Source organism: Anguilla rostrata, chromosome 1 (genome assembly GCF_018555375.3).
Source record: "Anguilla rostrata isolate EN2019 chromosome 1, ASM1855537v3, whole genome shotgun sequence".
NCBI lineage: Eukaryota > Metazoa > Chordata > Actinopteri > Anguilliformes > Anguillidae > Anguilla > Anguilla rostrata.
This window is the reverse complement of record NC_057933.1, coordinates 32,241,042-32,267,622: the sequence shown is the minus strand read 5'-3', so window position 1 is coordinate 32,267,622 and position 26,581 is coordinate 32,241,042. Positions and strand designations below refer to the sequence as shown.

At 38.7% G+C, this 26,581-nt stretch overlaps 1 protein-coding gene across 2 annotated transcripts in view; it reads right to left on the bottom strand.

Moving 5' to 3' along the window:
• Positions 1-5,569: 5,569 nt before the first annotated feature.
• Positions 5,570-26,581, bottom strand: part of LOC135254714 (sorting nexin-3) — a 34,771-nt gene continuing 13,759 nt past the window's right edge. The window contains exons 2-4 of one of the 2 annotated variants that reach the window (XM_064335142.1): positions 18,131-18,226; positions 17,263-17,387; positions 5,570-6,202 (exon numbers count right to left, since the gene is read on the bottom strand). In XM_064335142.1, coding sequence (XP_064191212.1) covers positions 6,097-6,202; positions 17,263-17,387; positions 18,131-18,226 — 327 coding nt within the window. In that variant the 3' untranslated portion in view covers positions 5,570-6,096. The remainder of the gene's footprint in view (positions 6,203-17,262; positions 17,388-18,130; positions 18,227-26,581) is intronic. The other variant, XM_064335150.1, reaches the window with a different exon arrangement.

Sequence of the window (26,581 nt, the reverse complement as noted above, 5' to 3'; positions counted from 1 at the left end):
TTTCTTGACCCCTATATATTTGAGACCACTGTATTGACGGATGCTTGTAATTCCCACTTGAAAATGATGCAACAGTGAGTTTTTTTTGTTGAGTCAAAACAGTTGATTTTTTGGCAAAATACGTTTATATTGTAGCGAGACGAGGCTCCATCAATAAGCTGAGACACAAGCAATTCAAACTCAACGTAACTTTATTGAGAAATACATCCCAGAAACAAGCCAACCGCCAGATCCACCCACTTTCCATAGCAAACAGCGGAGTAGCCCCAAAATACAACACCACGGGCTCACTCACAGTAACACATATAAAACTAAACTAGACAGCAACAAACACCATCCAGTTAACACAGAAACACATATTTACGCATAATAACTCCACTATTTACACATATTTAACACTTCGTAGTCCTGCAAGCACTATTCACAAAAGTCTGCGCGCCGTGCATTCTGGAACCTGCAGGAACAGCCCTGGGACGTCACATTATGTTGTGATTTACAGCAATGTGTAACCCATGTTACTAGGCCTTAACTAGGAGACGGTAACAAAGTAATTATTGCAAAATTGATATTTTCCATAAAGGAAATAACTTGTTATTGGGTGGATTTACAAACAAAATAGTGCACTGTGAGTGAATATGTTATCCTCTTTTTGGCCTATTCAGGCCGGGTTTTTTCCTTTCTCCCTGTTTGTGTATGCTTTGTATTGGATTCGACATCTTCGAAGGAGAGTGGACTTCTTCTGCTGCTTCTCTGCGCTCCTACAGTGGTGGTAGATTTCAGCAGTTGTGGCAAGCCAAGCTAATTGATGGGACGATCTGAACTGTTATTTTCATCTGAAATCCTGGTAGGACTGATCATTGCCAGAACACTGAAGGATACATTTCATAGACTATATTTTCATTCCTTTCACTGGACTGACAAAAGAATAAAAGGGATGCACTGTTCATTACTCAAGTCATTGTTTCATTGGTTGAAGAACTTTTATTGATCTGTTGATTGATATTGATATTTGGGGAATTGGTACTATTTCTTTTAAAAGGTATTTTGATACATTGATGTTAAAGGAGTAACATGGTGGTTGAATGTGACACTTACCAGTTGTCTTTAGGCAACAGCAAAACAAATGTGCATAATTTTTCTATTATTCAGTCATTTAAATGTATTTTAAAACATATTTTTCTGAGCCTAAATTTCCCACTATAAAAGTTCACCCGAACTGTCTGGGCGTGGTAATGAGAACTGTCAGTTAGCTATGATTGACAGACCGTGCCCCGTTACCATAGCTACCCCCATGATACGTGCTCTTTTTGGGAGACTGATTTTTCACAAGCTAGCTAGCTTAGTAGTATATCAAGTATCGACAGCTAAGGACGTTGACTTATATCCAATAATAATTTTTGCTAGCTAGCTAGCTAGCCAGCCAGCCAAGTTAAGATTAAACCACAACTATAACGTCCTTATGAAAGCAAACTAGCTAGCTAAACTTATCGATAACATTACATTATGAAAGAAAACTACATAGCTAGAAATTAATATAACCAACCAGAGATAGTCTAATAGTCCTTAAAAGGCACTCTAATAAGTGAACCTAACGTTAGTAAAATATTTGCATTGGCTTGCCTGTAAGCCAGCGGCACAAACTATGAGTCACGAGTTATCCATTTAGAATGAGCTATCACAGCAATCTGACTGACTTTAGGGATGGCAAAACGTAGTTTTAGAATGTCGCCAGCAGTGTACGCACATGAGCTTGACAATACATTTTTCACAGAAAAGGTAGTTTGTCGCCTTTTTTTTGTTCATGACAGTGGTGATAGAAGTGACAATAATTAAGAGGTGCTGTGCTGTTAGCCTTTACTGATCGCCGTACAAGGTTAATGTGAAGTAGCTAGCACAATCAGACAGCACTAACCCATAAAAATGTACTTTGAATGATACTTACTCAATCGAACGGTAAATCTGAAAAACATTTGATTACAGTCAGCGGCACCGAAATTTTCTTTCACACCGTCAACAAACGGCACAAGTCCCAGTAGAAGATTGAATTAAACCTTTTAAAGTTATATATTTTCTGAAACGTTATCGATTTCGCTTGGCCACAGTGAGTGAAACTAGGCTACCTGAGCGTACAGTTTTTATGTAAATTACGTCAGAAGGATTTAGCCTTGTTGTTTGCTACCTAAACTTCACAGCACACTTGTAGCAGGACGGTGTGTCCAGTCAGACTTCTTTACAGGGCGTGGAAAGGGGAGTGATTACTGTACTTGTGACGCACTAAGTTGACGCACATTCTCAACCCGCTGAAAATAGGACGATAAATTTAATAGATATAGATAGCTATAGACATACTTTATTGAATTTGTCCTCTGCATTTTGACCCATCCTAGTTACTTAGGAGCAGTGGGCAGCCAGAGTGCAGCGCCCGGGGACCAACTCCAGTTCTGAGGCCAGTGCCTTGGTCAAGGGCAACTGCAGGAGTGCACCTAACATGCATGTCTTTGAATTTAAAACACATATTTCTCCAAAAATAAAGAACGGACATATTTAATACTTTACTCATCGTGTTTCTTCAATGCCTCTTGTGCAAATAGCACATAAAACCGAGAAAGTGTGAAAACCACCATGTTACTCCTTTAAAATATATTTTGATGTATATACATTGAGGTTAAAAGGTGTTTTGCCAATACACAAAAAGGGTTTAGCTCATGGAAAAGAAAACCCATAGCGTGTGAGTTAAACTAGTTGGGTAGCTTAACCCTAGGACAAACACCAATATAGGATAACTTAGATTCTAAATAGATCTATGACTAAGTAACCACTAACTACGATCTACTAACTGGTGTTTGGTTATACACCGTGAGTGATTCCATTCAAGAAGGGAAGCAGTACATTGATTTACGGTTATTATATGTTTCATTATTTATTTTTTTAAATATACAAACAGTTAATACATGTTAACTTTTCTCAAACTGTTGGTCTGTGAGTCTTCTTTACTCTTGCTACCTAATGCTTACTGCTTGATACTCCTTTCTCCTGTGAACAAACCTAAAGTCTCTGATGCGCTGGTCCATATGATTACTGATCGATGTAGATGTAGAGATACACGTGTCTGTACCACCCAGTGTCTACTATAGTAAGCTAGAGCTGAGCCTGTTTACAAATGCATAATTTATAAATTTTGAATAGATTTGGAGACGCTGGGTACACTGCTTAGTTTTTGCTTCATAGATCTTTAGTAGTTCTACATATCCACCCTAAGATTTTATGAACTTGTGGTCAAGGAATTTTTGATCCAGGACATGTATAGTTTAACCTGCTGTATATATGCAATCTCTCTCCTGCCTTCACTGATTACTTTAGCTTCACATACATTGTTTTCATTTGTTCACAGTTCAACAATCTTTTCCTGCATATAATAAAGGGCAGTGATTATGTATGGGCACCATGGTAATTGAATTTTTGGTATTTTCCAGTGGCTATCACTGGTTAACAACTTGCAGTAAAATCCAGCACTCAACACAGTCTAAGACTCTAAATTAAACAAGGGGTCAGGCTGATTTTAGTTTTTAAGCCGCAAAACTACTGGTTTTTATTATCTTATTGTTTTTATCTGTTCTATTGCATTCCTTTTGGGGTGCGAAGTGAGTTTTCCATAAATTATGTCCATTTTGAGTTATGGTTTCTTTTTTCTTAGTACTGTAAATAACTATGCGTTACAAATTTATATGAACAGTACAATATATATAATTATATCTTAAGTGTCAGGACTGGAGATTGGAGGGAGAGGACAAGTGCCACCTTAAACTATAGCAGTACTCAGTTTGGTATTACACATTAATTTCTTATAGCCCAAATTAGATGACGGCATTTAAAAATAGCATTCTCTTAAATTACTACTTTCATTGGTCACTAATTCAAGGTGCAATGCTGTAACACCTACACCATTGGACAGCATGGACTCTTCGCACTTTGATACAAAAAAATCCATATCGATTGGTAAAACCACTAGAGATAACAAAAGAAATAACAAGGTAGTCTCCTTCCCCAAAGGGCTGAAAATTACACCCCAGGTGGATGATTATGGTATTTTATAATCCAACAACTGACCGCAACAAGTCACACAACTGCTGATACTACAGTGATGGTATTGCTATCCCTAAAATCTTCCTGCTCTTTGTATACAGGCTACAAAAAGTCATTTTTTATTATGCATTATTTCCATTAAGCTGAAAGCATTTTCATGAGAATTTGAAAAACAAGCATTTCTATGTAAGTAAATAAAAAAATTATCTCAATCGCAAGCTGCTGCAACTCTCTCTAAGATCTACCAATCAAGATTTTTACCCCTGCTTGGAAACCCTGTATACAGTACAGCAATCATACATGTTGTGTTTTTCAAGCTCATTTACATAGCTTTCGAATATAGCTTACGGGTTACTTTTAGCTGAAACTACGGCTAAGCTATTCTACTGCGTACCGACTTGCTTTCACTTTGCATTTTAGCATAGCACATGAGTGGGAGCTTAATGCACACTTTATTGGAGCTTTGTTTATCGGCAAATGCTTGCTTAAAAGACACTGCAGTAGTGATAAAGGGCATAATATTATGGTAAATTGTTTACGACTTTATACTGTCATTTTCCTCCTTGTGAGCTCTGCTGGGATCAGGTTTACAGCTGACAAGCCTCATTTACAGATGTCTGGCAGATGATTGCAGGTCGGAGCACTCAGCATGGTGATTGTTTTCAAGTGAATATAGTTTGTGCAATAACTAACCATTATGAACACATTTTTCTAATTTGCACATAATAGCTTTCCAAAAGGACAGCAATAGACTGAAATACAAGGCTTAGTGAAAAAGAGAATAGGTAAATACAGTATTTGTTTCATGGTGTTCCAGAGGGTACCACCCTCTATTAACACCTGGATGTTGAATATGGCTGGGAAAAAATATATACACAACATTCCAATTTGGAGAGGTTTGGTGCCATTTGGAGAGGTTTTGGGGACATTTGGGCCCACCTTTGGGAAAATGTGTGTCAAATTTCACTGCCTTGTTCAGTCCACTCCACTTTTTTCTTGGTGTTGTATACATCCTGGGGTATAATTGGAAAAAGAAACCTGGTTTCATCCAGCATTAGGAGTACATATAAACACTACAGAATAAAACAAATACAAAAATGATTTTTGGACTTCTTTGTTGTTTTTCTGAATAAATATGCCCTGTATGTTTACAGAGTGAGACTCCCATAGGATCAGGGGATTTTGTCATTTTGGTCATAATATGCTCTTTATTTTAAGCTTTGAACCATGTCTGTTCTGTATATAATTTTGGAGATAATAGGGTTTATTGAAGATGGGGGAATTCTTACAAAAAGCCCCGGATTTTAAGTGGGCTTAAGGGGTTAAGTACCTAATTTCAGCTACCACATTTTACCTCAGAAAGGTCCATATGAACGGATACATTTTAATAAATGTTGAAAATGAAATACCATGTCATATGAAGACATTAATGTATTTCAAAATAACAGTGTTCCAAAAAAGCCCAGTCGTCTATCATGCATACAAATTTGTTCCACTTGTTTTATTGGAAAGTTTTAAAACAAAATGGCACAGCAGTGTACAAACTTTTAAAAATGACAGTCTCTTATTGCCTCAGTGTGTTCTTGATAGAAATTCATTTACAGGCTCCAAGTGCTGGTAGACTGCACACATAATATACATCATAAAGTGAACAAGAGTTGTGCAGACAGCCAAATGGCGAACAGGTGAGGCAGTTTGTGCATGTGGATTAGATATGGTAGTGTAGCATGGGCGTTGTTCATTAAAATGACAGATTTTGCAATACAGAATATATATTAGAAAAATACCTTACTGGTAAAGACAACATTTCACACTGAACTTGTGATATTTCAAGAGTAGATCATGTATTAACCATACTGTTTGCTTCAGAGTTCAGTTTTAAAACAGAAGCATTGTGTATTAAGCAAAATAAAGAACTCTGATCTGAAAATATTTCAATCAAGGCTTAAAACGGATCACTCTCAACTTTGGGATACACAATTTGGACATAATCAAAGCAACTTGCAATAAAAATCAGGCTTGTCGGACTTTGGAGGGTGTGTAATTTTTGTCCAGAGACTCATCTTGTAAAAACATGTGGAGGCAGCGTTCGTTTTGAGCCAAGGGGTGTCCTGCCACTCTGAAATAAGAAAGCCAAAGTCAAAGTCAAACAACACATTCATGAGCAGCAGCAAGACAGAAACATGAAACATTAAAAATATGACCTACAACTACATCTGTTATGATTATGAAATCTGGGTATAATTACCAGTGTATTACTGCAGCAGCCTATTCAAACCACAACTTTGTTGTAATGTACCAGTTACATTTTTTCATACTGCACTTACATGTAGCACAAGAGGGTGTGTCTTCTTGGAGCCATTTTTTGCCTATGCAGCCAACTAACTTAGACATCAGTATTACTCACTGGGTTACTGCTTAAACATGCACTTGCACTGTTGCCAAAAGAAACAGCCTTTATTGCATTTTTAAAAATGCAACAAAGTAGCGATGCATGTTGTCCATGCAAGACACTCTCTGCCTACAACCCATAACCTGAATTGGTACAAAAGCTAGAATTGTTAGGGGGTGCAGATAGGCAGGGAACCACAATTCAGTCTGTGTTGGAAGATGGGCAACAATACTGCCAACCTGACCACTGTGGGAAGATCATTCCTGGAATATTCATTCAACACCATACACTGACACCATAAAAATGTGTTTATATGAGGGTTTTCTCACAGCACAATACTTGATTATTTGTCAATACTGGCAGACAGTGAAATTTGTATGTCTGAACCATTTAGGGAAAGTGAAGTTCCACTTCCAAAAACAGGAAAGCTCTCCCTGAAAATAAAGTACAGCAGTTGGATTACCAGCAGGCAGTCTACCCCTGCCGGCCATTTTCAGCTGAGACGAAAACGATAACAGCACATTTATGTCAGGGATTCCTAAAGACTTTCTGTTATGAAAGCAATAAACAGTTTGCTGGTAGTTAAAACCAGAAAACCCTATATCCTGTGCACATGGGCTCTGTAAAAGATGGCAACCATAATGCCCAAGTTGGGCTTGGTCACAAGCTTATAAGTTAATGGAATCTGCTTGACCATATTTCTCCTCTGGATTCCTCAAACATCTCGTTTTTGTTCAAATGGACTGGCAAATTAAATACATATTATGTTAGGAGAATACAAAATCTCAGATTCAAAAAGGCCTTTGTAAGGCTGCTGGGTCTACTAGGTTAAGTTTTGCCTCAGGTCTTTACAAGTTGGAATCAATGTCAGGGTACTTATAGTGGTTTTAAATACATTTCTATAGTTCTGTTTAACACATGATTGTGCAGGTGTTGGTGGGTTAAATGTTCCATCACACATCACATTTGTTTTAGTGTGGGATTTCCAGAATTTTTGTGTACAATGAAAAATATATTTACAGAGGTTTCTGAACACCTACATCTTTACAACAGCTGTAATGGGGTATTTGGGGATCATGGTCTATAGCAAGGAAACACACCTCAAGTAACTGCAAAGCAGTTCGTACAGCATTGCCACATCTCCAGAGGTTGTATGTGTATATGACCCGATTATTTTCAGCAGGAAATATTTACTACAGTGCATGCCCAGCGATCAAATTGTAAAATGTTAATAGGGAGGATGGTGTTTTTCATAAATCACTGAAACGGTTCATTCTGATGAATACGGAGTAGAAAATTAATTTATTAAACAGTTACAAAATCAAGGATGTATGCATTTTGCCAGCCTTAATAAAACCAATAACATTTTCAGAAAACAAAGACAAGTCTGGAATTACAGAACATTTTTATTTGAACTGCTCATAAGTGTACAGTGCCGTGAAATAGTACTTGCCCCCTTCCTGATTTCCTCCATTCTTGCATGTCACACTGAATGGTTTCCGATCTTCAGACAGAATGTAGTATTAGGGAAAGGGTTACAAAGTGAACACAAAACACATTCTTTTTAATAGTTAATTTATTTACAAAAGAAAGTTATAAAACAGCCATATCACCCATGTGAAAAAGTAATTGACCCCTTATTTCTCTGAGGGTGCTGCAGCAACTCATCCAGAAGTCACAAAAGATCCCAGAAGAACATCCTAAAAACTGCAGGCCTCTCTAGCCTCAGCTAAGTTCAGTGTTAATGACTCCCCAATAAGAAAGAGAATGGGAAAAAATGGGATTTATGGGAGGGTAACAAGGTGGAAACCATAAACATGTATACATAGACGCTGCATTGGCCTTTGGATCGTACGTCAACGTAGCCGCCATATCGGAGCGGACAAGACTGGCCTGTAAACAAATACAAGTATACGGGGGAGCTGCGGTTTTTCTAGATAAAAAGCACTATTTTTTACATTTCTCAACCGATTTCAAGGAGTCATTTTTATATTCAACGGTTTATGATCTACGTGGAGGAGAAAAAAAAAGTGTTTTTTTTTTTCAAAACTTTTTTTCTTCTCCACGTAGATCATAAACCCTTGAACATGCCTTGTGGGGGTGCCACCACCTCTCATTCAAAATGAATGGAGGCGGTGTCGCATACAGTGGCTTCACAGTCAGTGAGCATTGTATTAGCTAGCAAAAGATAATGTTAACTAGCTAGCCATCATCTTTCTCTAAAATTCAGTTTTATTGGCATACATATTGCCAAAGCATGAGTACAATAAACATATGAACAGAATCCAAGTTAGGGTCTGTATGTGTGTGGTATTTGTGTATGTTAGCTTGTGTAATGTCATGTGTAAATTAGGTGAAACTGAATGCTTTGCTGGCTAGCTACAGGACTCATTGTGGCTATTTCTGATATGGTTCATAACATTTCTGCAAGTAGAAGTAATAAATAGGGCAGTCGATGTTTTTATAGAAGCATTCGGCAAGACTGTACATTACATTAGCTAGTTAGCTAGATACGTTGTCTACTTATGAAAAAGCTACGCCGAGCTAGCAAGACTGAAATGCAGTGCGAAGTTCTGGTTAGCTAGCTAACTAAATAACTATTAGGTTTCACAAGCTAGCTCTTCAGCTGTCTTACTGAATAGCCACAGCCAGTTAGCTAGACAGTAGAACAGTTGAAGATGGCTATCGTTTACATTTCTCAACCGATTTCAATGAGTCGTTTTTATATTCAACGGTTTATGATCTACGTGGAGGGGAAAAAAAAAAAAAATTCTACTCTACGTAGATCATAAACCCTTGAATATAAAAATGACTCACTGAAATTGGTTGAGAAATGTAAACATTATAGTGCTTTTTTTATCCAGAAAACCCGCAGCTCCCCCGTATACTTGTATTTGTTTACAGGCCAGTCTTGCCCGCTCCAATATGGCAGCGATGTTGACCTATCGCAGCAACGGGCCAAAGCAGTCAATGCGGTATCTACGTTTCTATATCTATGGTGGAAACTACTGCTAACCAAGAGAAACATCAATGCTCGTTTCACATTAGCAAAAAAGTACCTGGATGATCCCCCAGCCTTTTGGGATAATGCTCTATGGACAGAAGAGTCAAAAATTGAACTTTTTTGATGACACAGGTGCCAGATCATCACACCTAGTCAAACATGGTGGTGGTAGTGTGATGGTGGGGGATGCTTTGCTGTCTCAGGATCTGGATGACTTACCCTCATTGAAGGTGCCATGAAATTGTCCAGGAAACTGTATTCCAATTGCAGTTATATTCCCCAGAATTGACAACTGATTGTCTACTTAATGTTCAAGTTTTTAACCCAAATATAACCGTTAAATTGTAATAAACATCATTAGATTATTGTGACCTGTTCAGCAGACGAGGACAGGGTGGGCGTGTATCCTTCGCTCATTAACATTCATACCTGTAAGACACGTCATATGTAGACCAATTGTCATCGCTAACTAGGTTAGAGGCGGTTAGAGCAGTAACCTTAAGACTACCAGACAGAATGAAAAAAAGTAAAGTAACAGACTAGGCTTTACCATCCTATAGTTAACCCTGAAGATCATTCAATGTTTAATAACGTTGTAACACTGAGCTACTGTACACTAACACAGACTCTATAGCAGTCGCAAACTCCAGACATCACATGTGAATAAAAGTATATGATTCCACAAGTCTAAGCTTGAAAGCTATTTAAGTGTCACTAGCTAAAGGTAGGCCTACTTACCGATCCCACACGTTCAGTGACAAGTTCCAGGTGAAAATGGGCACTGCAAATATTAACTATACAGGTTATTGTAATATTGCAGCGCCCATGGCCTACAGAAATAAAACCCATTTCTTGTAGGCGTCTTCTTTTTCCAGAAAAGAAAAAAATGCATTGCTTTCTCCTCATTCAACTTTGCTTGCCTTACCCGCACAAGAGCGTCATTTAAATTACACGTAGAAAGGATTTCACAGGACTTAAGGTTTGTGTTAAGTAACTAACACCCAGTTACCCCTGCCCACTGAAAATTAGATATTTTTTTATTATTTATTTTTTATTATAGTTTGGCAAGAATCATTACAAAATATTTCTTGGTCATTCATGAATGCAAAAAAGTATTAAAGCACATCACCAAAGAACGCACAGTTTCCTGGACCATTAAGGAGAATGTCCGGCCATCGATGATCCAAAACACAGAAGCAAATTCAGATTTAAATGTTGGAAAATATACAACTTTTGGAGTGGTCAAACTCAATAGAGATGCTATGACAGGACCTAAAACAAGCAGTTCATGCTCAAAAAACTACCAATGTGTGTGAATTAAAGCAGTTCTGCAAAGATGAGTGGCCTAAAATTCCTCCACAGTGATATGAAAGACCGATATCGAATTACAGTGTTTGGTTGTAGTTATTGCTGCTAAAGGTGGTGCAACCAGTTACTAATTTTAAGGGGGCAACTACTTTTTCACATGGGTGACATAAATGACATGCGTATTCTGTATACTCAGATTCCCTTTATCTAGCATTACATTTTGTCTAAAGATCTGAAACCATTCAGTGGGAGACATAGGCCTATGTAATAATAGAGGAAATCAGGAAGGGGCATATACTTTTCCATGACACTACATTTTCTTTTGCCATCCATTGTGCTTCACATAGACAGCTAGATAATGTCAGCCAATCCATTTCAGCTTACCTTAATATGAATGAAAGTTAATATATCAAGGAAACATTTGTATACCAAGGGACATCTTTTTTCAACTTCAAATAGCTAAAAAGTTTAATCAACAGGTTTCAAGCTGAAATTTCTTTAGAAAGAAAATATTCCAACTACATGTACATCTTGTGTCAACCTTCAGCTTAAAACAACACTGGAACTTGTTTAACATTCAACAGCTTTGAATAAATTGATATAATTGTCACTGTTACACATCAATTGTGATATAGCAAATTGCTCCCAACGAGCTGATTGGCGCCTAGCATGGCAGCCTTTCACCGTTGGTGTGTGAGTGTGTGTGAATGGGTGAATGACAGGCATGAATTGTAAAGCGCTTCGGATAAAAGCGCTATATAAATGCAGTCCATTCACCATTTATAGTACAATAAGGGTGTAGCTACCATTAGTTTTAAATTGATAGACCAATATAACCACTTTGTTCATTTGATGCAAATATTTTGAGTTACCGCAGAGAATTGGCAACTCTATCAAACTTGGCAACCAGCCACAAATTAATTCAAATATAATTCAAATACGACATTTTCGACATACAAAAATGCCAAGTTACTCACACATACAAATCACTGTAAGTCATTAAGACTTGCAAAATCTAGGCCTGTCATTAAAAGTGTTGATATCAAAATTAGGCCAAGTTACAATACACAATATTGCCTATCTTAGTAACACTAATTAAACATGCTGTATTCCAAAGCCATGCTGCTACCCAATGTTTCCTAAATTATTTCACGTAACTTGGCCCTTTGTTTTCTCTTCTTACCGTCTCAACACATTGTGGTCATTCAAACTTTTACGTGTCACATCAAAGTATCACAAAAAAAGACAAGAAATGGCCACATGGAAGAACACATTTAAATGAATATTTTAAACACCCGATGAACACTCACACACCAGAAAGCATATGTTTATACTTGTCCAGTTTATTTTACAAAACATACAAGCTCTCAAAATCTGCAACATTTCTGATTGTAAAAATTTAAATAAAATACTGTACACACGTACACAAGCACACACACACAATACTTCATTATCCCCATTTTCCAAGCAGCATATAATATTCACATGTACAAACACACATCTAAACAAAGGAACATTCAATGACTTGAAGGGGGGAGGGGAATAAATAAATATCATATAAAAATCTGGAATATGTAGGCTTGTAAAATACATATTGAATCTTACAAACCTATCCAGACATGTTTGCCACAATAAAGTACTATAGGCTTGATATTCAAATAAAGTTTCGCCAAGAAAGTACAATAGTATAATTTCTTCTATATATCTTGGCTGAAAACAATTTTCCCAAACAAAACCATTTTATTCATGCATTTTATTCAAGATGTGCTTCTCATATAGCCTGAATGCAGGCAATTGTGTAAACATACTATGTAGTCATACAACAGAAATTGCTGTAAAACAGCTGAAATTATTCAACAAATGCCAGTATGACTGGCATTTGACACTTTAATATGACACATATGCTTTGAATGACCACATTCTCTTCACATAGTAAAATGACAAAACACAGGGCCTTGTTACTTGAAATAACATAGGAAACACTGGGTAGCAAAATGGCTTTGAAATACTGCATGTTTAATTAGTGTTAGCTAAGATAGGCAATATTGTGTATTATAACTTGGCCTAATTTTGATATCAGTACTTTTAATAGCAGGCCTAGATTTTGCAAGTCTTAATGACTTATAGTGCTTTTGTATGTGTGAGTAACTTGCCATTTCTGTATGTTGAAAATGTGTTTTGTTTCAGATATCATTTCTCTTTGCCCTGCATTTATAATGAGCAAGTGATAACAGTAATGCATATAAATGTAGAATATGAAAGGTATGCATACACATACATGCATGCAAAAGTATACATTGTAGCCAGTCCTGGATCTAGACAGCTGTGATTGGGAGGCAGACAGAGATTTTGGGGGGGCCAACTTGATCACAATTTGTGATGAGAAGTGCAGCGAACCTGGGTGTAAAATTGTGAACTAACACTTAAAAATGCTTGTGGATTACGGTTATGTTTACGTGAACTTTTACAGTCTGATCAACGTTTACCATTTAGCACAGACGCTTTGCTATATATATATATATATATATATATAAAACAATTGCTGAGAAAAACGGCACGGTGGCACAATGGAAACTATAACAGGCTGGCACCATCAGAAACTGAACAGAAATCTCCTTGAAAAAGCACTATGTACTCACTGGTTCGAGAAGTATCCAACGATCCTTCATTTACAAAATTATCAGCAATGTCTTTCAATTTCAACTTGTGTAGCCTTCTCTCATGCTCCGTATTCTCTTTTTTCTTCTGAGATCCACGTTTTGTGTTGATAAGGTTTATAAGGCATACCCTTAGTTGTGCACAAGGACTCCTCTTTGCAGTCTTCCTTAGCTAGCTGGCTGACCTTACAGTTTACAATGTGCATATTTCCCAGCAATCGTTGCATATCATAAAATAAAAATAGTACCAAAGAAATGACCACATATTATTCAATGGAATAGTTTAAACAAAATGTTTTCTACAGAATGGGCATGTATATTAAGTTTAACATGATCACAGAATATTGTACAAAGTAAGCACCACTAACCATGACCGGAATGAGATTATTAACTGAACGATATATAAAACGCCACCCAGATGCTTCCTGTATTCTCTCAAATGAGCATTTGAAATACAATTTAAGAACTTGTGCGTGAAGGTACTTTTTAACATAGACTACAGTGTTTTTAATGGGTGTTGTAGACACGACAGATGTACTAATTGTTTGTATGTTGGTTGAGAATACGGCTTGCTAACGTGATGTCAACAAATCTTATCCGGGCTGCAAAAATTATCCGGGTGACGTAATGACTTTCTAAAACAGACGTTATAGCCATTGTGATGTCCTTTAAGTTGTTACAGTGTCGGTTGCTATGCCGACACAGCCAGCTTGATACATTCTGTGACGATAAAGATTATAAGACAATTCAGCAACTTCTCTGGTTTAACCATACTCCAAGGGTTTAACAGGTTATTTTCCAGCCTGAAATGCGATCGCATTAGTAAACAGCTACACGTCATCCAACTTGCAAGTAGTTGGCTATCTCCCTGAATATGAATTAAATGTTTTTACAGAAAATAATAATAATAATAATAATAATAATAAATGTAATTTTATCCACGGAAATAGCTATACAAAAAAGCAAAATAAATGTCAAAACACCACAGCGGCGGGCTGTTGTCACTTCAGAAAATCAATAAATCTGCCTCCATAAAATGCATATGGCTCCCCATTCCCCATTTTGCTAAATATATGCATTGCACATGGTGATATAATTAGAATGTCAATATTACATAAGAGAATAAAGTTATACACATACTTAGTGAAATGTCTATGAATGGCTTTGCAATAAGATGTTGTTTAATGCCGTGCTTTTAAAGAAGATAGCCCAGTAAGCACAAGCGCAAATAATAGAATGTAGACGTCTAAAGGCGTGGAAATGTAGGTTGAAATGTTTTGACGTAAAGGACTAGTTTAGCTCAATTCAACTGTAATTCAAGTCAGGTTTTAGTTTATGGCCTGGCTCCTAGACGGCAAGAAAACTTTCACATTGAACCAGATATAGCTGGTGAAACGAACGTGTAGGTATGACATAATACAGTGTATGTTCAGCGAAAGAGCGGCTAGATTGGGTTGAAATGTGATTCTAATATTTTCTAACCGGCTAGGACCTAGGCAGGCTATATCAGGGTAAATCATGAACAAATTACAGGTAAACAGAGCTAACCTACCACGTTCGTGAAAACATCAGTCAATGTATTTACATCCCTTCAGACATTTAGATACCTAACTCACCTTCTGTCTTCAGTCTTGTGCTCACTGAGAGAAGAATAATACTCATCCATATTCATGGTAGTACTACGTGGAGTTTGCATGTGAAATGATAGAGAGAGTTCCCACAAGGATTGTACAGTTGCAAAAGCAATAGGTTTAAAGTAGCAGGCAATTATAAAATATTAGTAAAGAAATAAGCTTACATTGGAAATGACAGATTTTCCTGAGGCTGGACTCGATCCAGAGCCTGAATGGTCCCAAAGGCAAGCGCCAACAGAGTAGTTACACTGGGAGCAATTTTTTTTTTTGCATAAGTGAATAAAGTTATAGACACCTACTTAGTTAAATGACCATGAACGGCTTTGCAATAAGACAACATTCTTTAATACTGTCATTTGCTCGTGCTTTTAAAGAAAGCAGCCCAGTAAGCACAATGCAGCTCTGGTTTTATTCCATATGGCCTGGCTGTATCCTATCTGGCTAAAAAACATTCACATTGCAACTAAACATAACCGGTTAACCGAACAGCTAGATGGTATGTCATAATACAGACTATATGTTCTGTTAAAGACTGGCTAGATTTGGTCCACAAGGATCCAGAAGAATTGTAGACTTGCAAAAGCAAGAGTTCAGAAGTAATAGACAATCATTAGTTATCAAGTAAGCGTTCATACGAAATTAAAAATTTGCCCAGCCTTGCGCCTCAACGGTCCTTTAGCAACAACGTTATCAGCGAGCCACCAACAAAGTATCTGCACTGGCCTATAATTTTCTTGGTCAAAAACATGTCTTTTTTGCATGTGTATGTAATGTTTTGATTGGCTGGTGTAGCTAAATGTCTAATGGGGAGACATACTGCTTGTGGGCTTGGACCATTGTGATGTAATCAGGCAGCGGGAGGAGAAGGAGGAGAAGAAGAAAAGTCCCCTAAGTCTGGGGCTTTATTGTGCAGACAAGTGAAGTAGTTTGTGAATTCTGTATGTTGAAATGGGGTCAGAAGGTACAGAAATGAATGTTTTTAAGGGCTGAGAGTGTGCAGTAATTGTGGTTATTTCTATAGGAAACCCAGAAAAGTTCCAAACTCTCAGTGCTGTATAGTTATGGGGCATGCTGCCCTACCAATTGCATAACTTGGCAGGATGGCATACCTGCCATACCAATCTACAGTATTACTCCCTCACATAATCGACATAACTTTAGGCTTCAGTCGATTGCAAATAGCTTTGCTAAATTGATACTGGAAATAATGTTTTAAACCATTGTAACCACATTCACATAGATGTAGCTAGCGAATAGATAATTAACTCAAGCCATGTTCTCTCCTCAGAATGCGTTCTAGACCAACAATTTCCAGAAGTTGAGATGCAGGACTCAAGTGTTTCAAAGAGACTACAGTCAGTGCCGAAGGCATATAGCAACGGCAGGGGAGAAGGTGACTGGCTGCGAGTGAGAGGTGTTTAGTCGGTACAACGGTATAAAAATCATATAGCAATCTTTTAATTAAAACTTTTTTTATTTATTTTTGCCTCATTCTGAAAATCAATTGTGGATTTAGTTTAAGGGTTTAGTTAATGAGAAACACTACACAACCCACCACAACAGGGATTGAAGCACACCTGACATTGAATATATGACAATGAATATTAGAGCAGCTGCTTTGTTTATGCAACAATATTCCCTTTTGTGGAACCAATGCATTTCATTGTAGCTACAGAATTGCTTCTCTTAACCAGGGGAAAGGCTTTTCCAACTTCGGTTAACAAGGGGGACGACGCTCCCCAACATTCAACGACGATTCAAACTTTGGCAACACCGCATGCAACTTCAGAATGTTGCAATCAAAAAATCTGTTGTGCGGCTTCCCATGCCAACATTACGACATGCATCCTTGGGAGTGAAGAGCTAGTGCCTCTTAAGAAATGAAGATTATTTATTCAGTTTTTTTTTTTGTTGTTGTTGCTTAAAGCTCCAAGGCCTGAATACCCCTGCAACTGTAAAGCTGGCTGATTGTCAAATTTCAAGTATCACAAATGTCCATTGTTGCACATTACAATTTAAAAAATATATATTTTTAAACCGAAAACTCAAAATAAGTGATCACAAGGGAAATGCACTGAAGACCTGCACTAAAAGCATGACTGCACAGTTGTTGGTGTGTTAAAGGTTCTATTATACTCATGCAAGTACATTAAACATGCCGATCGCACAGGTGAATGTACACACTTGTTTATGAACTGTTCCAGGCCTTGCCGTCTCTCTTCAATGAAAGCATCCTCAAAAATCCCGTCATCTCCTCGAAATGGAAGTTGGCGGAACAAAGCCTTCCCAGGTAGAGGGGGAACCACAACCTGGAGGGACACACATAAACGCTTAAAACGCTTTAGCAGTTCCACATGCTGGACCCTGAATTTCCAACACTGGTGATAGTCATTTGTGAAGCTAAAAACACTCCTCAATAATCAATTTGTGAAATCCTTCAATGTAAACTTCTCACTGAAAGTTCTGTGCTAAAAGGGTAATTTGTTTACCTTATAATTATTGTTTTAAAAGATCTAAAAAGAAAGCATCCAAAGAACTCCAAGGAAAGTAGCATGAACCCGTAGAACATCTAACCACTCCCCCCTCCTCACATTGTCAGTCATGATTTGCGAAGCCAAAGTGTTGTCTTGCCATCTCTCCCTTGCCATCTTTGGTTTTTATTTATAAGCACAAATCAAGGCTCTGGACTAATTAAACAATAGGAGCCCAAACGTTTCAGTGCTGGCTTCAGTTTGAAGCAGAATTAACAGATTTCACAGGTAGTCACCTTACAGGACTTCATGGTTACCTTCTTATTGTTGAATGAATTATATCTGGGATTCAGGGTCTTGCCCAAAAATGATTAATATTATGTAAAATGTAGCACAAGAGGATTTGCTTTATGATACAAAAAATGCAGCCATGGAGATTACAGGTTGAGTACATGAAATGTTTTGACTTGTGTGACTTATAATTGCTATCCAAAGAAAATTCTCTTTTCAACTTTTCACACCATAATCGTTAAAAAAAACAAAAAAAAAATCCTGGATTCAGTCAACAGCTACCTACTCACCTTGCTTTCCCTCTCCAGCTCGCTTTTCAACCACTCAAAGTCACTGTATCGTCGCGTCACACAGGAGTCCTTCAGCTTAAAAACAGGGAGGTTGGTCTGAAACAACCAAGGGCACTGCTTTGAGAATGGGAACGGGATGGCAGGAAGGAGCCCAACAGGAATGCAACGCACATTTTGCCTGCGCTGCTAATGGTGCTCTACATTCTAGTTGATGTCAGCTATTTACAAAAAGATTTGCAGGGCTATGTTGGGAATGGATGTGTGTGGAGTGACTAGTAGTTAAATAGCTATAGCCCTTGGGCTTTCCATATCAGAGTTCAGTGAGGCTAACCATATTAGCAATAATTTTAAAATGCCAATGGATATTTGTCGTGCTGCAGCTTTTTCTTGAATGTGTAAGCAGCCAATGACCATGAGTGATCAGGAGGTCTTACCATTTTTAAGTCTCATTATGAAATGAAAGAGAGAATTCGGAAATAAAAACACCATTTGGAAATAGCCTAAGTCATTCAGAAGTGTCATTATGAAATGAAGAAGCAATACGACAAGTTATTATAAAATAAAATATAATGATGTTTTCGTGAAAAGGACAATCATGAGGTGGCAGTTATTTGATTAAAAGAAGTATTTATTTAATTATTGACCAATTTATTTATGTATCTATTCATTTACATATTTGTTTCATTTTGGCACATATAGTCCTCCATAAATTACAAGCAATACAATGTTGAAAATATTATAACAGATACATTTTGATGTTAGTGCTCTCTTTACTCGATCTGTTATCCTCCGTAGTTAGTTACATGTGTTTGTCATATAAAAGTGAAATGTCCCTTTAAATTATGGTTGGGTATCAAGAGCTGGTTCCGAATTGCAACCGAATGAAACTTAAGAAATGCCAAAAAGCTAATTTCCCGATTGAAGTCCATTAAAGTCGGACTGAATTTGCTTCGCTTATATTTTGTACTACCCTTGGTGGTAAAATAGGAAGTGTCAAGCTGTATTATCAAATCATTTACAATTCATAATTTTATGTTTTGAATTATAAAAATTGCTGTTTTAAAAATCACTGCGCCACCCACTGTGCTTTTTTCCACATTTAAAAAATTGCCACTTCCTGACGTCAGGAAGCAGTCTCATTTGCATGCAGCCTATCACAGCGTGTATTTGCTTATGATTGACATTGTGGGCTAGGCTGCATTTGCCACTGTCAAGTCTGGCAAACATGGCACCTTGCAAGCGGCACTGTTGTGTTGAAGGATGCACAAATAGTGACTCACTACACGCAATCCCGAAGGACACAAATGTAAAAAACAAGTGGGTAGAATTTTTTATCAGGTTCATTAGTGTCAAACAACACAAGAGTCTGCAGTCTGCATTTTAAACCAGACGACCAGATGCAAAAACAGAGTGGATTTTGCAAAGAACTGCGACTGAACCCGGGAGCAGTCCCTACAATTCGATCAAGCACAGTATGGAGGATAACCACAAAGTAAGTTTCTTACTATATTTAGATGTATAATTACTGAGTGTATGAATTACCTTTGCCTGGCTTACAAGGAGGATAGCTAACAGCTACATTTGCTAACGTTAGCTGGCATAGCTGAAAAGCAATCTTAGCATCAACATAATTACTACACGAAACATAAAGCAACAATTCAGGAAAGCCAAATATTATTTATTGAACTAGCTACGGAGATTTTTGGACTTTGCAATATGACAACTCATTTAGCTTTACAGGGCTTTCCGCAGGGCCTTAAGCCGAATGAATGTAAAAACACATACCAGATTCAGAATGAATGTAAAAACAACAGTGCTGCAACGGAAACAGCGATAGATTTACCCACTAGCCACATCTGTCCAAAATGTAAACAAGTAAGGCAGTTTTCACGGTCGGGAAAATTTTATGACAACGTTAGCCAATGAAGCTAGTTAGCTGACGCTACATAAAGATACCTCGACTGAGCTAACGTTAGTATCTAACGTGGCTTGGTCAACAAAGTTGTCGCAGGTCAGCCAACGTGGTTGCGTTGGTCACTCTAGCACGTACAGCACGCCCGAGCTGATCCCACAAGTGTTCAATTGGGTTGAGGTCTGGGCTGTTGGCAGGCCATTCCATTCAACCACATTGGCTGACCTGCGACGAATCCTGGTTGAGGAGTGGAATGCCATCCCACAGCAATGCGTGACCAGCCTGGTGACCAGCATGAGGAGGAGGTGCTAGGCTGTTGTGGCTGCGTATGGTTCTTCCACCCGCTACTGAGGCTCCTGACTGTTTGTTCAATGAATAAAGCGTAAAATTACCAATATGTCTTGTTTGTTCCTGATAGAGTTCAATCATCCAATCCCCCAAACAACTCAAAACAATAGAGTCAATACCAACAGGAGAATACACTGTTTGACATTGGCAAGGAAACTTGGCACATGTCACTTGGGACCCCACCAACATAATCAGCTGTGCTGCTCATCCCACAAATGCATGATCTTACAAAGGGGACACCATTGTAAAGGGAAATGAACAGGCTTTCCAATGATATAAGATACAATGCTAATAATACAGTAACAACAGAGATATGATCAACCAAACACCAAATTTCCAAACTTTTTTTGAGGAGTTTACAATCAAATTATCAAGTTACCAACCACATTTCTATTTCACTTCCTTTAAACAGCAGTAACTAGTAGTAGCTAGCTACCATAACACGGAATGGGGCATGCACATTTGACTGCAGAATTTCAACCAGTCAGGAGTTGTGGCTAGCCTGCTAGCTAAATATAATGTTACAGTCGAGTGCTACCAAAATTTTATTGCATTCTTTGGGAAAGTTAGCCAGCTACAGTACAACTGTTCTACTGTCTAGCAAGATGGCTGGGGCTAGTCAGTAAGACGGCTCGATAGCTAAGCTTGTGAAACATATAGTTATTTAGTCAGCTAGCAAACCACAACTTCTCACTGCATTTCAGTCTGGCTAGCTCACGCAGTAATTTAATGAACAATCAGGTGTTGCCAAATGTTTCTATAAAAATATCAACTGCCTTATTTATAACTTTAACTTGCAGAAATGTTAGAAACCACATTAGAAATGGCCTTGTCACAATGAGTAACTTGTTTTCTTCCACAAAATCCCAACAGCAGCCATCTGCAGTTTTGCAGACCGGCATGAGGCGTGAGCAGAACGGCCTGAAGCGTGAGCGAGGAAGTGCGCATGGGCTTACAAGCGGAAGGAGAAAAACAGAGAGAAAGAGCAGCAAAGCCACACTGAAATAAAACAATCGCTCGTAATTCATGGACCCTTCTGAATTTCAAAAGCAATGGTATCTCGGTAACACTTTACAATAATGTTACATGAATTGGCATTAACTAATATATATAGTTAACATTAATTAATGATGTATAAATCCATTAACAAAGCATTCAATTAACTTTTCATTATTTAGTAGGGGATAGCGGGGTATGTTGTCACACTTCTCACTCTTTCTTACATTGACTGGGCACAATACATCACAATGGTATAAATGTCATACCAAATGAAAGAAAGAAGTCTTGGGTACATATTTTGTATTCATTACATATTCATATCTTATTTCCGTACAAAGTTGTAGACAGTTAAATACGGTGTGCGCACTTGTGACAACTTGCCCCATCATCGGGTAAGTTGTCACACTATGTCAGGTAGGTTGCCACATTGGATTATCAACAAATAAAAACAACTACTTAATTGTGAATATTGATTTTTTTTTTCAAATTCAAAACCAAATTCATCATCATAAAAGAACTCAAAACAACAATCATCCTTAAATAACAACAAAGACTCATCTTCAGAGTTACAGTTCTGGCACACATAAATTTCCTGGCCTGAGGTGCAAGCATCATGGGCCCATTTGTTGCACCTCACACACTGCACCCAAGTCTTCTTTGGGCGGCTTTTTGAGAATGGCTCCACACAGACGAGGCAGAAGCACTCCTCTTCATCTGATGACTCATCCAGGATTTTTCTGTTTTTAGCTGCCTTCTTTTCTTTACAGATCCATATTTTGACTCCCCCCTTTGCTTCCCTTTCTTCTGAAACAGACGTTTGTTAAATTGTGCCTTTTTCTTTTCCATTTCTAGTGCCTGCTTCACAGGTGTGTCAGTTAGACTTGCTGTTTTGCGTGGGCCAGCTTTGGATAGGGCCAGATGTCCTCTGGAGTTGGTAGACTCGTGTCAGCACTGACATTGCTGGGCAATGGAGAGCTGACGCTAGCATAGGAACTGGGCAGGTCTGCGTCTGAGCTTGTGGCAGGAAGGGCTGGGCTGGTGATGGGGCCTGCCATGGCTGGATTGGTACTGGGGTCTGGCATGGCTCTGTTGGTGTCATAGACTGTATAAAAATATGGACAAAGTGCTTCATGACGTCACCCACTGATTTGCCATGGTTAGTGCTCACTGGCGCATGAAGCCCAAACTAGGGCGCAGCCACATTGCCCATTGCAACCAACGCAAGCGCAGTGTAGCGAAAGAGTGGAGTCCACGACTACAGGAAAATCCACCCCAACTACCTAACATGGTAATTAAGACACGCCCACGTCTGGACAACAAGAGTGGCCTTGCAACCACAGAACCGTACTGTCATAACATTTCAAAAAAGTTAATTGTGATATGTTTAGTGTTAAGATATTAACATAGAAAAATAGATAATAGATCACTAGCTAACTAGCCAGCTAGTTATATAGACAGATAACAGAACTCTAGATAGCTAGACAGATATATCACAAGATAAATAGCTAGCAAGTTAGCTAGATAGACAGACAGATCGATAGCAAGACAGTAAGCTTGCTCCCCCTACCTAAGTAAATTCCCCTAACTTGTCTTCTTAAAGCTTCAAAACTGCTTACAAATCTGATTTCACCAACAACATACAAATTATAAAAGACGAGACTTAATGAGAATCAACTGAAACCCCGAAATGGTCAGAAATCACGTTTTGACACAGAACATTGTTTATCTGAAAATGTCTCAAATGTATTAACCGAAAGAACTGGAGAGACGAATCCTTAGAATAGCGGTTAGTACAGGTGAACGCAGAACACAACATTTTTGGACCTTTGACTTTTAAATGGTGAGACCGTATGTAGCTAGCTAATCGGAATAAAACGGCACAGCATCACACCTGCCGCTGAAGCACTCTGCCTGCCTGCGAGGATGGGGAAATCCTTATATGGTCATACGGTAGATTTGGGAATTTTGGCAGAATTATTTTAAAAAATCTGACCCAGGGGAGACATTACAAGGGATGGGATTAACTAGTTAAACCATCATTTCTTGTGTAAAAAATGTATAGACTTCATATTTCTTCTGAAAAAATTGGCCTCTTTTCAGGCTTTCCCCATTGATTTAACATTGGTTGGGCAGGGTTTCAAGTTCTTTTTGCAACCAGGCATTGCAGTTCACGCAGTAGCCACTGGGGTAAAAGGCTTCACTAATAGAGGCAAGTTGTTGCCCCTTGGTTGGTGCTGTGGCATGGCTGGGTTGGTGCTGGGGCCTGGCATGGCTGGATTCTGAATGGGGCGATCCATAACATAGGATGGTGCAAACTCAGTTTCCAAAAATACATCCCTGTTGTAAGGTTGTACCCTAGCCACCCTAAAGCCAGCCTGAATGTTCAAGGGGGTTGCACCCAGAGGATAGCCAATTGTTTTCCCGGGATTGTTCCTCATCCAGGCATCACACGCGGTGTTGATGTGCCTCTTTAGCGGCCCGAAGACAGACCTGTCTAAGGGTTGAAGGTGATGAGAGCAGTGGGGTGGGAAAGACAGCATTATTATGCCATTTTGTTTGGCATAATTGAGTCCATCTACGGACAGATGAGTCTCGTGGTTGTCCAAAAGGAGCAAACAGGGCTTCTCCTTTGAGCACTTTGTTGACTTCTTGAAACATTTCGTGGAGCATACAAAGTGCACATCTTTCATCCAGCCAGAGGGATTTGCCCCTCCTTTGCTCCCAGGTGGTCCATTGATCAGGAAGTGCTCTTGGACACGGGGGAATATAAAATATGGTAGTATACTATTCCCTGTGGCTGAGACAGCACAGGCCAGTATGATGAGGCTTCCCCTTTCAGCAGAGGTCAGTGACCCTACCTGTTTGAATCCGCGTCTGGCCACCACTTTTTCAGATTTATGTACAGTGGTCACCCCAGTTTCATCAACATTCCATATGCCTCCTGGTCCAAACTGATGTCTCTGTAGCACTTCTGCCACATTGTCGAAGAAAGCATTAACATTTTCCCTGTTAAAGCTACTTGCCCTGGCAAGGCTAGTTGCCTCTGGCTTTCTCAGCGACAGCGTTGGGTGCCGCTTTAAGAAGGCTATAAACCACTCCGAGCTGGCCTTCTCTTTTTCTGCCCACACTGGAGTGAAGTTCAACTTGTGTGCCACAGCAAACTGGAAGGAAAACCTTCTGACCTCACTTGGCGACAGACCGAAATAAATATCAGCTGACCTAGCAATATACTGAACAAGCTGCATCTCCAAATCAGGTGAAAAAACCTGCCGTGGCTTTCTATAGCCAACCACTGTTGTTGGCACGGCTGTCTGACTTTCCACTTCTTCTGTGGGACCATTTGGCCATACCGAGTCAGAGTATGGTAATTTATGCCAAAATCCCTCGCTGTACTTCTGATTGATTTATTTTGCAACTTCACCTGCCTCACCGCCTTTAACATTATATCAGGTGGTGTGCTGCCAGTCTCCGTCTTTCTTTCATAATTTCTAACTATCTTTCTTCCTTCCTTCCATCAAAATATCACAATGTTCTATGTGCCTATTCAAACTGGGGCTAGTTGTCACGTGACAACTTGCCCCAAACTGACGTGTGCTAATGTTGGCTAAATCTCATGGATAGTTCAACATAGGACTGCAGCTAAAGTATGTCTCCTCTATTCAGTACAAATTAAGAGCCCGACCGATATATTGGTTTGGCCGATATATCGGCCATTATTTGACTTTTTTGACGACATCGGGATCGGCAGTTATGCAGCCGATGTGTCCCTATTTTTAAATAAGTATAATAAACAAAAAAACAATGATTATTTATCTGTACTTGTCTGTTCGAACATTTTTGCTATTTACTAGAATTATCCAGTAGAGGGAGCTCTAATACAAGTGTGAACTGCAGCAGCTGACGCTCTACTTCTGTAATAAGACGTTTGTCACTCGTGCCTCATCCAGTATTCTCTACTGCAAGACTTGTCTGCACAGATGAGATTGCCGCAATAAAGGTATGTATATTTAAGCCGCGTTTCCACCAAAATTACCCGGAACTTTCAGTCCCAGGAACTACTTTACCAGGAACTAAAAGGTTCCTTCAGCCAATGGTTGTCTGCGTTTCCACCGGGGTCTAAAGTACCGCGAAGATTAGGCAAAGTAGCCCACTGACGTATGAAAAAGCGACGTTGTCGTCGGTCCATCTGTCATATGATTTCTTCTGTAACCCCATACTACCACCGAAGTAGCCTACATTATTTTCTAATAACCGGGACAGCCCGGAGGGGTTTATTCCACTTATATACAACGGGTTACCAACAATGACTATATATGGTTACTTTTGTATTTATTGATTTTCGTATCCTCTCAAACACATTCATTATGTTTTTATGCGAACATTCGCTTTCATGTCTTGACATCCGAAGCGACAGAATGCATTCACATTTATATGTATAACTGGCAACAACAGCAGAAAGCATGCACACGTTGTAAACAATTTGCTGTTTGATTACTTTCTCATCGTCAATTCCATATAGGCTAATCGCAAAATGACAAGAATAGAACGAAAACTCGGACTTGCGTGAAAATGTAAATTAGTAGTGGTACAGCCACCGTTTGCTTTCCTTCGAAGTTACTGCTAGCCGAGCAGCGAAGTGTGCCCTCCAGATGCGAACCATGCACCATAAATTAGTCCATAGTCTTCTTGGTCTTTTCGTGGAATTGAAGAATGGCAGTAAAATGGAGTAAAATTACGGCAGTCTGAAAAAGCTAATGGGACGGTTACTAGAATTAACCTTTTATTTTACCCTGACAAAAAGTGCGGAAGGTGATTTCCAGTTTGCTTTTACTGTATCACCAATGTGAATTACGCAGAACTACCGCATACCTCACATAACTGTATCAAACGTTTTGAGTCAATTACAACGGGCTAACAAAGAAAATCCGGAAGAAAATATTCAGCAACCGAATTAATCCGTTTGAATGTTTTAGTACGTAATATGCTGCCCCAGCACGAATGCTTAGCATTTTATAAAACGAATACTAAAGCAAGAAAAGAGCAGAAGAGCACACGTTATAATTCCAAGACGTTGGCAGGCTATAACCAAAAGTAGGCTACTGCGCTGCATAACATACAAGTTTGATTTGAAGTTATTATGAAAATAAATTGGTTTGCTCCTGCTTATTTTTAAACATGGCGCCTGAAAACAA